This window comes from Sus scrofa, chromosome 13 (genome assembly GCF_000003025.6).
Source record: "Sus scrofa isolate TJ Tabasco breed Duroc chromosome 13, Sscrofa11.1, whole genome shotgun sequence".
Lineage (NCBI taxonomy): Eukaryota > Metazoa > Chordata > Mammalia > Artiodactyla > Suidae > Sus > Sus scrofa.
In genome coordinates this window covers 95,400,912-95,416,467 of record NC_010455.5, presented here as the reverse complement: position 1 = coordinate 95,416,467, position 15,556 = coordinate 95,400,912, and the positions used below count along the sequence as shown (strand labels likewise).

At 40.8% G+C, this 15,556-nt stretch overlaps 1 protein-coding gene across 14 annotated transcripts in view; it reads left to right on the top strand.

The window, feature by feature from the left end:
* The window catches only part of PLCH1 (phospholipase C eta 1), a 242,633-nt gene extending 228,180 nt beyond the window's left edge, over positions 1-14,453 (top strand). For 9 of the 14 annotated variants that reach the window (XM_013982146.2, XM_013982145.2, XM_013982147.2 and 6 more), the window contains 5 exons: positions 552-698; positions 929-1,008; positions 2,488-2,547; positions 2,978-3,332; positions 6,509-14,453. In XM_013982146.2, the coding sequence (XP_013837600.1) occupies positions 552-698; positions 929-1,008; positions 2,488-2,547; positions 2,978-3,332; positions 6,509-8,580 (2,714 nt within the window). In that variant the 3' untranslated portion in view covers positions 8,581-14,453. Of the gene's footprint in view, positions 1-551; positions 699-928; positions 1,009-2,487; positions 2,548-2,977; positions 3,333-6,184; positions 6,208-6,508 lie in introns of all 14 variants that reach the window. The other 5 variants (XM_021069702.1, XM_021069703.1, XM_021069698.1 and 2 more) reach the window with 5 other exon arrangements.

Sequence of the window (15,556 nt, the reverse complement as noted above, 5' to 3'; positions counted from 1 at the left end):
TCCAATATGTATTTTTCTTGATTAGAAAAACACTCCTACCCTGCTACCCTTAGATCGCCATAAGAATTAAACAGGATATTACATGTACAATAGCATTAAAACCTTACAAAATGTTTGCTGGTGATGAATACAGCAGCAGGATCTTTGGTGGGTGAGAAGCATCGATCTATTGGGATAGGGTGAGGGAGAGCAATCAGTCTCCATTGTTTTTGCTAAAGCATTCTTAGATCACTACTATAGATAATTTTTGAGCTTACTGAAACATTCTGAATATTGTCTAAAAGAGGTTTCTCTACAATGCAATTTGGCATCAAAGATTAGTGGAATTGATGTAATAATTTACAGGCAATTTTCCTACCAATTATTTTCTAGCAATGGGGTAAATTCCAAAGCTTCATTTCAGTAAGGCATCCTGGGGTGGCTCAGTTATCTTCACGAGTTTAATAACCATTGCAAGCAATTTTCACTGTCTGCTTTGCAGATGTTGCTGCTAAATCATCTTTTAGCCAAGCCCTCTGCTTTTCTAATTTTTATTTTCCTATTTCTCCGAGGCTTTAACCCTGTGTGGGAAGAAACCCTGACATTTACAGTACACATGCCAGAAATAGCTTTGGTTCGTTTCCTTGTGTGGGATCATGATCCGATTGGACGAGACTTTGTTGGGCAAAGAACTGTGACCTTCAGTAGCTTAGTGCCTGGTAGGTATGGCTGGGCTTTTCTCTCTAGACTGACCATTCCTTTTGGGAGATTTTAATATATGTGATATACATAATACATGACATATTTGATATATAAGATATGTGTTATATGATACTGTGAGTGTCAATATAAAGAACTATAGTTAAGTCAGATGTTTAATTCTGTTGCATCCATGGGAGAGCCAAATGAAAGTTCAATGAAAGGAAACTACTTTCTCTATTTTTATCAGGCTACCGGCATGTCTATTTGGAAGGACTGACAGAAGCATCCATATTTGTCCACATAACAATCAATGAAATCTATGGAAAGGTGAGAAAGATCACAGGGCTTAAAGCCACGTGCAACAATAATATGGTACTTTACAAAAGTTTTTTAACCGATTGCATGACAGGAATGTATATCTCGACAGGCTGTCCTTTAACAGAAAACTCTAGGGAAGCCCAGCCCACACTGTGCTCAGCATGCTCTCCTGCCCTCAGGTCCCCTTCACTTGTACTCCTTCCTGTTTGGGGGTGTGTACTCATTCCTATACCTAGGGGCTATCCCTGGGCTTCAAAGAATTGAGAAAACTAGCAATCTCTCAGGCAATCATTTATTTGACTAAAATAATAAACGTATTTGAATTTTATTTTAATCCTTAAAAAGACCTACCTGGCTGCAGTGGGAAATGTAGTCTCTGGTGTTTGAATTACCTCTACTAACTGGGCTGTGGTCCCAGCCAGTTCTAGGCAGGATGCATTCACTTAGTGCCATTGTATATAACTGGAAACCTAAAAGTCATGGATGAATTTAAAGCCACCACAGGTCTTAAGAGGAAGCGTATTTGAGCTCTCCCTTGGTGCTGATTTCTTCATTGCAGAGCTTACCTGAGGTTTACCAATTAATAGGCTGTTCTCTGGTAATGCCAAGTAATTGGGAACTTGGCCACTGGAATTAATTTTCAGGTATAAATATGATTTGGAGGGACTATAGCATTGACTAGGGCCCAGGAATGTCCAGTGCTCTTTATCAGAAACTGCACATCCTGGAGCTTCTCCTCCAGAGGTATATACATTCTCTGTGCCTCTGCTTCCTGTACATGTGGGGTAAAAATAGTACCTATTTCAGAAGCAAAGATATTATCCTTAAAAAGCTGTCTGGCACATGCTCAAAATGATGGCTAATATTCATATTACTAAGACTACAATCCAACTGGCAGGAGGCAGACTGAATTAGGAGGTATGTGTTTATCCCCACATCCATCAGTTGGGTGTGGGGGTGACGTGCTAAGGATCCTAATTTCTAGGAATAATAAGGTTTTGTACCATGACTTTCTGTGTTTAGTCCTGGGTTTCTGTTTGCATTGCTCATTGGGATTTCTCCTCTGTCTAAACACACACAAATGTAAACAATTAAAAAATGATTCTTGAATTTCTAGGAATGCCGGGTGAACTAAGCAGCATCTTTAGCACTTATCATGCTTGAGGGAAATAATAACATTCAGAGTTTGTTTATAACTTGAGCCAGAAATAGTATATGAAAAAGGAAGTTTTCTGTAGGACATATATTCTCACTCCTAAATAAATGTCCACATATAAGTCATATTATTTATTACTTTCAAGGTGTGTTTGGGTTGAGATGCATATACCACTGCATGGTAGTGAGTTGTGTAACAAATGAACCTGTGACTAAAAATCACCCAAAGTGGGAGGAAGGGTTTATAGAGCATATGCATTTTATTCTTTCTTTTGTTTTTACTTGTGCAACCTTCTTGAATGAGCCCAAATTGTGTTTTGTTTCCCCTTGCAGTGGAGCCCTTTAATACTCAACCCCAGTTATACTATATTGCACTTTCTAGGAGCTACAAAGGTAGTTTCTCAGCATGGTACTTTGTTCTCGCTGGCGCATTGCTCTTTCAGTGGTCGTGGCGGCATGCTCTCTCACTTTACTCCATTTCCCTGCTTACCTCTTTGCAACATGCATCTGTGGCTCTAAGCAGCTGTAGTTCATAACAGTCTGTTAACTGTGGAAACTTCCTACCACCTTGTGATCTTTGGGCAGGAAACTTCCGGGAAAGCTGGTTGTGAAAATGGAAGGCTGCCTTCCTCACAGAGTCAGGTTGTTAAGACATGCATGATGTGCAAACATTCTGTGAGCTGCTATTTTCTTGGTTTGAATATTCTTCAGTGGCTGTGAGATTGCATTTTGTATCCATTTTTCATGGAGCGGTCATTCAAAAGGCAAGCAGTTGGCACAATGGCATTTGCTTAACTTGTGCTTGGTCCTTTTGTATCTTCAGAACAGACAGCTCCAAGGCCTGAAGGGGCTGTTCAATAAGAATCCCAGGCACAGTTCTTCAGAAAACAATTCCCATTACGTTCGGAAGCGATCTATTGGAGATAGGATTCTGCGGCGCACAGCCAGTGCTCCAGCCAAAGGCAGAAAAAAGAGCAAAATGGGCTTCCAGGAAATGATAGAGATAAAGGATTCTGTGTCTGATGCTGCAAGAGATCAAGATGGAGTCCTGCGAAGGACCACACGGAGTTTGCAAGCACGCCCTGTGTCTATGCCTGTTGACAGAAGTCTTCTGGGGGCTTTGTCGCTGCCTGTATCCGAAACTGTAAAAGACAGAGAAGGAAAAGAAAACTCTCTGGGTAAGACACTTGAAGTTTCTTTAAGAATACACATGGTTAAACCACGTTTTGTTCCCTGATTACCATTATGACATTGTTGACATTTTGTAGTCAAAATACCCTGAAAAGTAAATAATTTGTAATGTTACCTTTTAGACCAGTTTTTATTCTTTTAATTTTTAAAAATTTTTTATTATTTTTTATTTTTTTGTCTTTTCTTGAGCCGCTCCCAAGGCATATGGAGGTTCCCAGGCTAGGGGTCGAATTGGAGCTGTAGCCACCGGCCTGTGCCAGAGCCACAGCAACTCAGGATCTGAGCCGTGTCTGCAACCCATACCACAGCTCACGGCTAGACCAGTTTTCAAACTTTGTGGGAGGTGGTAGAAGAGCTATTTCCTAGTTACCTAAAGTCTTAAAATAATACTCACATCTGAAATTGCCAGTGAGGGATCCAGTGTGATGGCATGGAGCCTGTGAGTCTATGAGGTCCACAGATGGAGGTGAAACCTGCAAAATATGAGCAGAGATCATGGTTTTATAAGTGGGTACCATATTTATTGATTTTCTGAGGTAAAATAGAAATCTATTGACTTTTCTGAGGTTGAATATAGTTGTAGTTCTTCCTTACCATGTGACATATTTTCACAATTGGAAATGTTTATGGAGAAAGAGGAGAAGTCAGTTGGTAAATGTAAGCCACTGTTTTCACTTGAGGAATCTTTGCTTCATCAAGAGGTAGCTTATTTGATATTTTCCTGTGACCTTGTTTCCCTGACCCATGATATTGTCAAGGAAGGAAGCATGTCTATAGCTCCTGGCCAATCAGACTCCTCAAACATAGGGACCAGGCACTACTCATCTTTTCCCCTAATTTGGGCATAGTGCTTCACTCATATCAAGAGCTTCATTAGAAAAAACAAACAAAACAAACAAACAAACAAAAAAACTTGCTAAAGAGTGGTATCTGCTTTATGAGGTACCAAAGAGCTCTTGCCTTATATCAGTGACTCCTCCGCTACCCTGTTTCAGATAATTTCAGCACCCAAACTGTGTCTATTTGATGTCTCTGCAACAAATGTTTTAATTCAATCAAAATCATTTCAGATGGTAGAATGTGAGACCTGTTTTTTGTAGCAAATTTTTCTCATAATGCAATCTAATTTCAATCATCTGTTTTCTCACAAAAACTGCTTTCCTGTATTGATTTTTATTATAAGATATTCTAGGGAGACAGACCAATATTTGAATGGTTTATTTGAAGGAGAAAAGGGGAGTTTAAAAGTTTGAAATTTGGCTAAGAGCAGTATCAGAGAAGAGATGAAATATATGCTTTAAAATTTATTTCAAGGAGTTACAGTCATGGCTCAGTGGTAGCAAACCTGACTAGAATCCATGAGGATACAGGTTCAATCTCTGGCCTTGCTCAGTGGGTTGGGGATCCAGTGTTGCCGTGAGCTGTGGTGTAGGTCACAGATGAGGCTTGGATCCTGTGTTGCTGTGGCTGTGGTGTAGGCTGGCAGCTGTAGCTCTGATTCAACCCCTAACCCGGGAACTTTCATTATACTGTGGGTGAGGCCCTAAAAAGACACCCCCCCAAAAAAAAGAATTTCTAAACTCCATTTGGGGGGAAAGTAAACTATATATAAAAAGAAATAACTTCAGGAGTTCCCGTTATGGCTCAGTGGTTAACAAATCCAACTAGGAACCACGAGGTTGCGGGTTCGATCCCTGGCCTTGCTCAGTGGGTTAAGGATCCAGCATTGCCATGAGCTGTGGTGTAGGTCATAGATGTGACTAGGATTCTGCGCTGCTGTGGTGTAGGCTGGTGGCTACAATTCTGATTAGACCCTAGCCTGGGAACCTCCATATGCTGTGGGTGTGGACCTAGAAAAAAAAAAAAGAAAAAAAAAGAACTCAATTTTGAGGGGAAAATAAGCAATAGGAATTGGTAATTAATCCTGTTAGTGCCACAACTAAGATGTTAATACCATTAAGGTGAGTTAGAAAGTGATAGTCATGATTCTTTCCTCCCTTTAAAAAACAGGAATTTATATGTTATTCATCTATATATGGATATCAAGTAATACATTTAATTATATATACATATATAAATATGGAGCAGTACATAACCATCCAGTGATTCAGGTTATGTAAAAAAAAAAAATTAAGTGGAGAAAATTCAGAATATGAAATTCTAGACATAATTCTATCCCTCTACAAAAGCTTACAGTGGCTATCTCTGAGTAGTAACATCATATAGTATTTATATTTTTCCTCATATTTGGGGGGTTTATCAAATTTTTATGATGAATTTTTTGTTAGGAAAATAGTTAATAACAAGCTAAATATATTCTTTCTTGATTTTCATAACAGAAAACAAAAATTTATTAAAATAATCTAATTAAGAATACTTGAACACCTAATGTTGCCTTAGCACCAAACTAAATGACAGGGTACCCCAAATTAGTTGTGTATTTTTATAGTTTTCCTTACTATGTTTGATATCTTACTGCCATTTTTAGGGGATGATGCAATATGAAATTTATGTATTAAAACTGAATAAATATGATCAATGGAAAATTAGATATTAGCAATGGCATAGAATTGATGACAAATTTTTTATTTTTACATTTTAAAGTCAACAGATATTGATATTTGAATGCATTTATTGCATCTTCCAATTTGTTTTAGAAATTAATTGGTTAAATTAAGTCTTCTGCCAAAATGTTTTTCAAAATGATTTGTGCCTTTTTTTTTTTTTAAACTAATACATGTATAACTTTGAAAGCTTACAGTATCTTGCTTACAGGTGCCACAATACTTTGTTTAACAGAGCTGTCTTGTTCTGTTTTTATTGCCATGCTTCTGTGTAGTACAAATCTGACTAGGAAACAAGGTAATCTTCACTGTAAAAGTATGCTAACTCATTGACATTATTTTTTTTTTGAGAATGAATATTACATCCTTAGCTGATGTAATAGCTATTCAAAGGGCAGCTTCAATGAAATTACTATATTTTACCATTTATCCATCACACAGACACTTTGTTGCAGATCTATGCAATCCATAATTATATTCTGTCACAATGTAACAGATTTACATTTTCCATTTGTCTGTCTGAAGACAAACATGAGTGTTGGCAGGTCCTACATAAAGTGATTCATGTCACTTAAAATGTTGTTTGTTTCATTCTGCAGAAGATAAGGATGGCAGAAGAGATGGGAAAGCAAGTATAAAAGAACAACACTTTCCAAATTTCAACAAAAAGTTATCCTCTTCCTCCAGCGCTCTCCTACACAAAGACATCAGCCAAGGGGACTCTGTTTCTACTGCCAACTTGTCAATCACAGAACGGTTGGTACCGGGTCCTAAAAGTGGGAGAACCAAATCAGTTGTGTTAAGTGATTGCCAGGAACACCAGTGCCCCAACAAATCCCTCTCCTCAAGGCAACATTTAACTCATGATCCTGCAGTTAGCCTAACAGGAGATCTACGAGGTATGAAAATCAAGGAAAATGAGAATCCTGGGGGCTTCGTGGCAGGGAAAAGCGCATTGTCAGGAAGCATCCTTTCTCAAAGCAATCTGGAGATTAAGAAGCTGGAAGGTAATTGGGATATGGGCAAAGGTGCAACATCCTTTTCCTTGTCAGATGTCTCTACACTCTGTTCTGATGTACCCGACTTACATTCCACTGCGATTCTCCAGGAGAATGAAATTTCCCATCTTATCGACAATGTCAATTTAACAAATGAGAATGAGCCAGGGAGTTCCATCTCAGCTCTGATTGGCCAGTTTGATGAGACCAGTGATCAGGCTAACCTCACAGTTATTTCTCATCCTCAGAGCCCCAGTGTGATATCTGGCCATCCTCCCTTGCCCACCATGGACCTAAAAATGCCCTTCAAACATGGCTTTTCCAATGGAAAACCCAAGTCATCCTTCCTGTGCTCATCTCCTGAGCAGATTGCACTCTCAGGGCCTGAGACCTCTGAATGCTCAACACACACAGTTGTTTGTGAAACTATCTGCACTCCTGTCTCTAAAACCAAACCAGATGATGACCAAGGGAAGGCCAAGACAGGGGCCATGGAAAGCAGCCTGACTGGGTCCTCTAATACTTCTCACTGCTGGTTACCAAAAAGCCCCACCCATGGAAAAGGCTGGGAAATGCTGAAGAACCACAGTCCTGCCACTTCCACTGACTTGACACTGGAAGATGTAATAGCTTATCCTACTCTTGGTTTAAATTCTGGGGGGAGCAGTCTTGTGGAAGTGGATGGAGACTCAGAAAATCTGTCTGTAACAACCTATGAATTTAGGAGAGAGGGCACAAGTCACCTTCCTTCTCCTTTAAAACTGAAGTACAGTCAGGATGCGGTGGAACATTTTCAAAGAGGTTTGAGAAATGGCTACTGTAAAGAGACTCTTTATTCTTCTGTCTCTGAAATATTCAACAATATTCAAGATGTCAAAAATCAAAATATTTCTTGTCTAGCCTATCAGGGTGCTGGTTTTATGCATAACCCTTTCTCAAATTCAGATGCAAAAATGAACCAGATCTCCGAGCCTCTGTCTAGTGTTCAAGACATGCATGTTCCTGCCCCTGAGCAGTCCACACACCCTCCTCTGCCTGCTCTGAAGCTGCCCAGTCCTTGCAAGTCCAAAAGTTTGGGGGACTTGACATCAGAGGACATCGCCTGCAATTTTGAAAGCAAGTACCAGTGTATTAGTAAGAGTTTTGTTACAACTGGTATCAGAGACAAGAAGGGCGTGACTGTGAAAACAAAGTCTTTAGAGCCTATAGATGCCCTAACCGAGCAGCTGCGGAAGCTTGTGTCCTTTGACCAGGAAGACAGCTGCCAAGTGCTGTATTCCAAGCAGGATGCCAATCAGTTTCCCAGGGCGCTAGTCAGAAAGTTGTCATCCAGAAGTCAGAGCAGAGTGCGCAATATTGCCAGTCGTGCCAAGGAAAAGCAGGAAGCCAACAAGCAGAAAAGTGTGAACCCCAGCACTGTGGGAGGAGTGGTTCTTCGAAGCAAACCCTGCGCTCCGGCACCTCCGGGGAACCGGCACTCCACCGGCTCCTACATCGCTGGCTATCTGCGGAGCGCCAAGGGCAGTGGCACTGAAGGCCGTGGCATCCCTGAGGGCGCATGCGCTGCCCTGCGCTCTGGCCATGCCGATCAGTTTTGTTCACATCCTTCCATTTTGCAGACCCAGCCGAGCAGTGAGGATAAACCAGAAATATATTTTCTTTTGAGACTGTGAATTTCTGCATTTTCAATGTTTACAAGGTATTCTGTAGATTGTCTGAGTTTTCAGTTTTTCAGTAAAAATGTTCCTTGGCTTTGAGATTTTATAGTGTATTTTTAAACTTGTATTTCTGTCTCCCTTTGACTCCGTGTGTTCTTGTTTATGCATTTGTATATAGATTCGGGTGACCTTTCCCACATACCTATGCTCTTTCTCCTCTGAGGTGTAAACTCTTACTGGTATGATGTATGTGCATGCCCTAGATGTGAAACTTCTCAGCAGCTTGGGTTCTAATGTCCATGTTTCCCCAAGATGCTCTTTACTCTGTGTCCTCAGATCACAGTCACAAATGTCATCATTCTTACTCTCTATTGAGTTGAGATTTTACAAAGGACAAAGGGATGAGTTCTTTATTTTAAAGCCATTATCATCCTTCCTGGTTTTCCTTCTTTATTGAGAAGCCCAGACGCATTTTTGTAACTCAGTTAAAATATTAAAATAGTTACCTTACCTTTTAAGATTTCTCTACCCCATCCAGAAGGAGAGTTCAAAGGAGATTGGTAGCTGCTTCCCCTACACCCTCTCATTTTAGAGCAGGCTGTGAAGTTGTGAAGAATAGAGCAAACTTATGTATATAAGGACAAAATTGTTTGTTTTACATAGATTTTGTTACATATTTTTGCTAATGGCTTTGTATGTAACAAGAACACAGTTGCCAAGCTATTTGTTGTACTTTTGAATTTCCTGATTAAATTATAGACTGCAGATAATGGCTTTCAGAATGAGGGACTTCCAGCAGATGCTAACAATAACTGTAGCACAAATTGAGAACTTCCCAAAGCTTTCAAGAAAAAAAAATTTTTTTTTTCTCATAATAAAACTCAAGTGAATAGATAATTAGAAGAAACCCTTTCCCTTCAGGGAGCCAAGTTACTATATTTTAGTACCAACATACATTATTTTCACTGTGAATCCATTTTTTTATTGCATGTTCAGATGTCCCTCTTTGCTTTTTTGTAACATTAACTGCAATGATATTCTTGGAATTCATGAAAATATAATTAAAGGAGATTTTTAAACACTTGCTGATTTTTTTTTTTCAATTGAAGTTCATATGATGATTGTTCAGTAAGGAACCTGGAGCACTCAGAAATATTTGCCTTTTCATCTCTCTCCAGCAGAAGAGATAACTTCTACAGGAGACAGTTTTAAGCCTTATTTTATGTCTTTGTTTTCACTGTGCTTTAAAGACCATATTTGTAAGGTGACTTGAAAAGAAATGTAATGAGTTTATTTGCATCTGATGTTGTTACTAGTTTAAAAATCCTTCCCAAATCCTGTTCAGTATGGGGCTGAGTGGGGCTGGCAAGACACTGTTTGGCAAATAAGACCACCTGAAGCTCTGTTGTGTTGGGGGAGGGTGGGGAAAGAAAGCAATTAGACCTTGTTTTCTCTCAGTTCCCAGCCCTGAACTTTTTCTCCAGTGAGGATCTTCCTATCTTTAGACAAGCACTGGGATGCTGGCTGAGTAGGAGTATAATGGTAGAAGGATTTTCTGTCCCTTAGTGAACCTGAGATATTTCATCATCTTGGTGGTTCTGAACCCACAAAGTTCTATCCTTAGACCTTGGTTGGTTTTTAAAGTATCCTCGGCTTAAATTTACATGGTGTAAAGTTGTTGGAATTCATTTGCAAAAAGGGATAGAATTTATTGGCCTTTTATAATTTGACAGAATCTGTATTCTTAAAGAAATCCAGGAGTTTACATATAGATGTCAGCCCTGTCTCAAGGTGATTTAATAATAACATAAACAGTTGGTGCCAAGTGATGGGTGATCAGACCAATCCCCCAGGTACCCATGTGCCTGTCACTCATGCGTAAAGTACTCCTGTACTGATAGACTTAGGAAGAGAAGGGAAAGTGACTTCACAGTTACTATTTGGGGGTGGCCTACTGGGGAAGAAGAGTCAATAAAGCTTAAATTTTACTTTAAGCTTTCAGCGCTCAGATTAGACTTCTGATCAGGGTTTCGGTTGTGTGGAGGATGGATCAGGAGCTCCCTCAATCACAAGGAAATCACACAGCTAGTGAGATCTCAAGCAAGATATTAACAAGTTTTCTAATTTTTCTAAGGTGTCCAGGAAGCCCCCATTCTCTACAAGCCCTGTGGGCTTTCAAAGTTCTCTCACTTGACTCCTCTCTTAGAGGCTGGATGGAATATTCTGAGGCTGAGCAGTGACAAGTGGCCAGGAGAGTTTCCTGTAGCAGAGGCAGTATCCACAGAGGACAAAGTAAAGCTTCTTAACATCAATCTGGTCAAGTTGTATTTCCTACTTAAAATCCTTCAGTAGATCCCTGTCACTTACAGAATAAGGTTCCATAGCCCTGCACACAAATCTTCTTTGATTTGGTACCCTTGTTTCTACAGCCTGGTCTCATCTGCTTTGGAATGCATTTCCTCCTTTACCCACTACATTTTCTAAGATGTATCTTGGACATTCCTTTCCTCTAGAGAGCCTTCTCTGATTGTCGCCTCCTCTTGTCTGGTTGTACCCAACTCATTAAGAATTCCTCAGTTTGGGATTTCCCGTTGTGGCTCAATGGGTTACAAACTTAGTATCCATGAGGATGTGGGTTCGATCACTGGCCTCATTCAGTGGATTAAGGATCCAGCTTTGCTGCAAGCTGTGGTGTAGGTCGCAGATGCGGCTTGGGTTCTGAGTTGGCATGGCTGTGGCGTGGACCGGCACAGTGGCATAGCAGCTATGGTCTTATGAAATGTATTTCTTATCTAATAAGACTTGAAAATCAGAATTACTCTTTGATCCATGAACTGCAGAATGGATGTTGAGTTAGCAGGTGTGAAAACAACCTGAATCCAGACTGGTAAAACTTTCTCCATATTAGCAATGAGGCTGTTTCACTTTCTTATCATTCACATGTTTCTTCCTCTCTACATTTTTTTTTCTTTTTTTTTTTAAAGTGGTGAAGTCCACCCTAGAAGGCATTTACTTCCTGTGTGTCTAGGTTGTGTTATACAACCCCTCCAGGCAGCCACCGGAGCCAAGAGCCTCTGGCTTATAGTGCAGCAGTCTCTATGTATCAGTTGGGAAATGTCCAATATAGGGACTGTCCGTGTGTGACAGTTGGCAGTGGCTGGGGTTTAATCACCATGGGGATATTTTGAAGAGCTAGAAGCACTGCAAATGGTTGATGACTGGGTGGAATGAGCAACAGGGATGACTGTATCTAGGGTCATATACAAGCTGGTGCCTCTGTACTGGGTCCCTTGCACCAGTCAGATTTACTTGCGTTCTGTTATGATGTCCTAGATCTTGTATGAGGACAAGATGTATCTCCTGTACTTCCTTAAGAAGGGAGATGCAAGGTCAATCCTTCCAAGTGTTAATTGGTTTCAACTTCTAAACAAGATTGAAAAGAGGATTGGCAAACCAAGCCACAGCCTTCACGGCTGCAGCTGGTCCCAGGGTCATAGCTGATAGTCATCAATTCCCTCATTTGTCACCCATTCTAATTTCTTTCACCTTCGGTCAACATTTCAGCTGCTATAGCTTACTCGCCTGGTAGGTTCACACAGTCCTTCCTCCCTGGTAGATTTGAACCCTTGGTTGTTTTTCCTTTGTCAGTCAATAGTTGTCTTCAGGGTCTACTTACAAGTACAACTGAGCACAGAATCACCAAAGGGGACTCAGTGAATCCTATAATCCAGATGTACTGGTATTTGACCCCATTGTGTAGCAACAACCTCACCTTCTTATGACAATCAGTGTCAATTAAACCAGTCAGAGTAATTCTTTTCTTATACACTGACATGAGGAGTTCAAAGTAGTTCAGCTTCCAGTTCAGTGACACTTAATGTGTTTTCTAGGAAATAATGCTCCCCCTGGGAATCAGCATGTCTAATCCAGCAGAAATAAGACTAGAAACAGCACAAATTATGCAAGTGGATCATTAAAAGTGATAGTGAGATAGGCTGATTATGTTTCTACCCCTGGGTTCCTGAAGCCCCTGCTTTTGGATACGTGTACAGGAGCTTAGCCTGTCACCATGGCCACTTCATTCATTAGCCTATTGTGCAAGCAGTAAATAGACCAAGGAGAGAAGCTAACTTATACCCAAAAAATAGGTCATTCTATCTACCTGGTTGTTGAGATCCTCTCTGTGGCTATGCCTGTTCTTTCGGAGTCACTCCTGAGAGACTGTAATCTGGTGGTGATCCATTTCTGTGGAATCCAATATAGCATGCAAACTGTCTTTGAACTGAAGAAGATCTTTCTTTCTTCATTTGTTGTTTATAGGGAATTTCCCATGAGACCACAGTAGTGAGCCGAGAGACTGGCACCAGTGCAACAGAGCCAGGTGATTTGGCAGACTAGGCCAACAAATTACATTTTTTGCATCTTCTGGACTACTTGAGTTGTGTCCTAACTATTCCACTTCCTTCATGCAATAGTTTGTTTCATGTCTCTCAGCCTTTTTTCTGAGAGTTTCTGTTAACACTAAGCTTGTGATAGGCAACTCCAGTTGCACAGTTACTTGGTGTACCATTGTCAGGCTCTCAGTCTTTACTTCAGAGGTTATGTCCCTTCATGTTCCAGACCACTGGTCCCCTAAAACTTTCACCGATGTTGCATGCCCCTTGATCATCAAGGACCTAACTTCCTACCCTCTGACATATATGTGTTTAATAGGGCATTGAAATTACTGGACCTGTTCTCCTCATTAGGTCCAATTAGTAAAATGTCAATCAGTATAGAAAGGCTAGCATGATGCACTGTGGAATAGGAAGATGATGGAGATCACTAAAGAAAAGACCATGACAGACAGTGGAAAATTAACACATAACCAGAGCAAGTACACCAAAGACTTACTGATGGCCTTGCAATGTAAAGATGATCTGCTTTTGATCCTCTCTATTGATGAGAATCAGGAATAAAGCATTTAGCCAAACAATAGCCATAAATGAAGTGCCAGGTGTTGAGTTAATTTGCTCCAATAAAATTCAGATCTAGCATGGAAACTATAATTGGGGATATTATTTTAAGTTTATAGTGGTGCACTGGCACCCACCATGATCTATGTGATTTTTTTTTTTTTGGCAGAGGCCAGGGAGGTAAAATAACAAGGTGTATTACGGGAATTACCATCCCTGAATCTTTTAAGTCTTTGTTGGTACTGATTTCTGCAGTTCCTCCTGGGAGGTGATATTGCTTCTCATTTACTTTCTAGGCCTGGAAAGAAGAGGCAGTGCACGTTTTAAAAGTCATAATTCATAGGTCTGTAAACCAAGGGTCAGCTTATAAGTATATCTATACCATTAGGCACTCAGAGACTAGAGAAATAGCCACTGAGTGGGTTCTTGGAAACTCCCTGGTCAGTGATAGTGGCAGTGGCTGTAGTAGTCAGGACACAAAACTGTGGATCACGTGTGATGTGTGCTGTGGCTGATGGAGGTGGAAACCAAGGGAAATAGCCATGGTGGTTGTGTTGGCCGAGCCAAGCAGGGATAGGGTATGAATTGGGTTCTGGTCAGTCCTGTAGTATATTCGTCAGGTTATTTAAACACCTATAGAAGGTCTACTGATAAGAGGTTTAATCCTAAGACCTAGAAGTTAAAAAAGACAAAAGGGGAGTTCCCGTCATGGCTCAGTAGTTAATGAACCTGACTAGCATTCATGAGGATGTGGGTTCGATCCCTGGCCTCGCTCAGTGGGTTAAGGATCTGGCGTGGCATTGCCATGAGCTGTGGTTTAGGTTGCAGATGTGGCTTGAATCCTGTGTTTCTGTGGCTGTGGTGTAAGCCAGCAGCTGTAGCTCAAATTTGACCCCTAGCCTGGGAACCTCCATATGCTGCCGGTGCGGCCCTAAAAAGACAAAAAAAAAAAAAAAAAAAAAAAAAAAGACAAAAGGATTTAACTAAATTCCTTGATCTTAGGGAGTTTACAAAATATTTTGTGAAATGTACATATAAATAGGTAATTGCTAACACAGTGTGTTAAATGTAGCCGTAAGTGCAAACATGAGGTAAGCAAGGAGCATAGAAGGGGGCAGCTAGTTCAGTTTGGGGGGAGTGGTCAGGCAAAATTTCTTGGAGGCAAGACCAGTTTCAAGTGCATGCAACTGGTATCTCAGGGCATCACACTCAGAAGTGATCATGCTTGGAGTTTAGTGTTCTGTGACCTCCTTTTGACATTCTTAATACTGTAGTTTTGTCTTTGAAATGTATTTTTTGTAGGTGAAGTCCAATGGGACAACAGGGCATGGGCCACAGGGCCTTGGAGCCCCAGCTCAGTGTAGTCCCACCTTCTTCTGCTTCCCTGTCTCCCCAGGAGGGGTTCTCAGCAGCCCATCCTTAGCTGATGGAGCCATGGGGCAGCAAATCTGGCTTTCCCTCAATTCAGGTCCTAAGTGTGTCCTGTGCAATGAGTAAATTCCTTTGGGTTCTTGTGGCCAAGTGTATGATGAGTAGATTGATTTCATCCATATTTTCATTTTGCACATGGCCCAGCGATAGGCCCTGCTTGGAGGTGATGATACTGGAACTGATTCTTGAAGGATAAGTAGGAGTTTTCCTGGTGAAAAGCTTGGGGAGGGTGCTGAGTCTCCTACAAAGAGGGAACAACATGAACCAATGTGTGGTGCATTAAATTATACCATGCATAAATACTTAAAGCAAAAAATCCTTTTTTTTTTTTTTTCCTGTTTTGAACATCTTGGTGTTCCATTTCCTGAGATGGGGAGAAGGTGTGCTGGATCAGGGGGAGAGTTCCCTCTTGACCTTGATAATTTGAGATTCCTGCTGGACGTCTATTTGGAGATGTCAAGTTAACAAGAGTCTGGAGTGCCAGGCAGGGGTCAGGGCTGGATATAGTTTTGGGAATCTCTGGCACAGGCAGCTGAAAGCCATGGGATCAGGTGAGGTTGGCCAGGTAGAGGATGCAGATAGAGCAGAGAAGGGGATCTGGGACA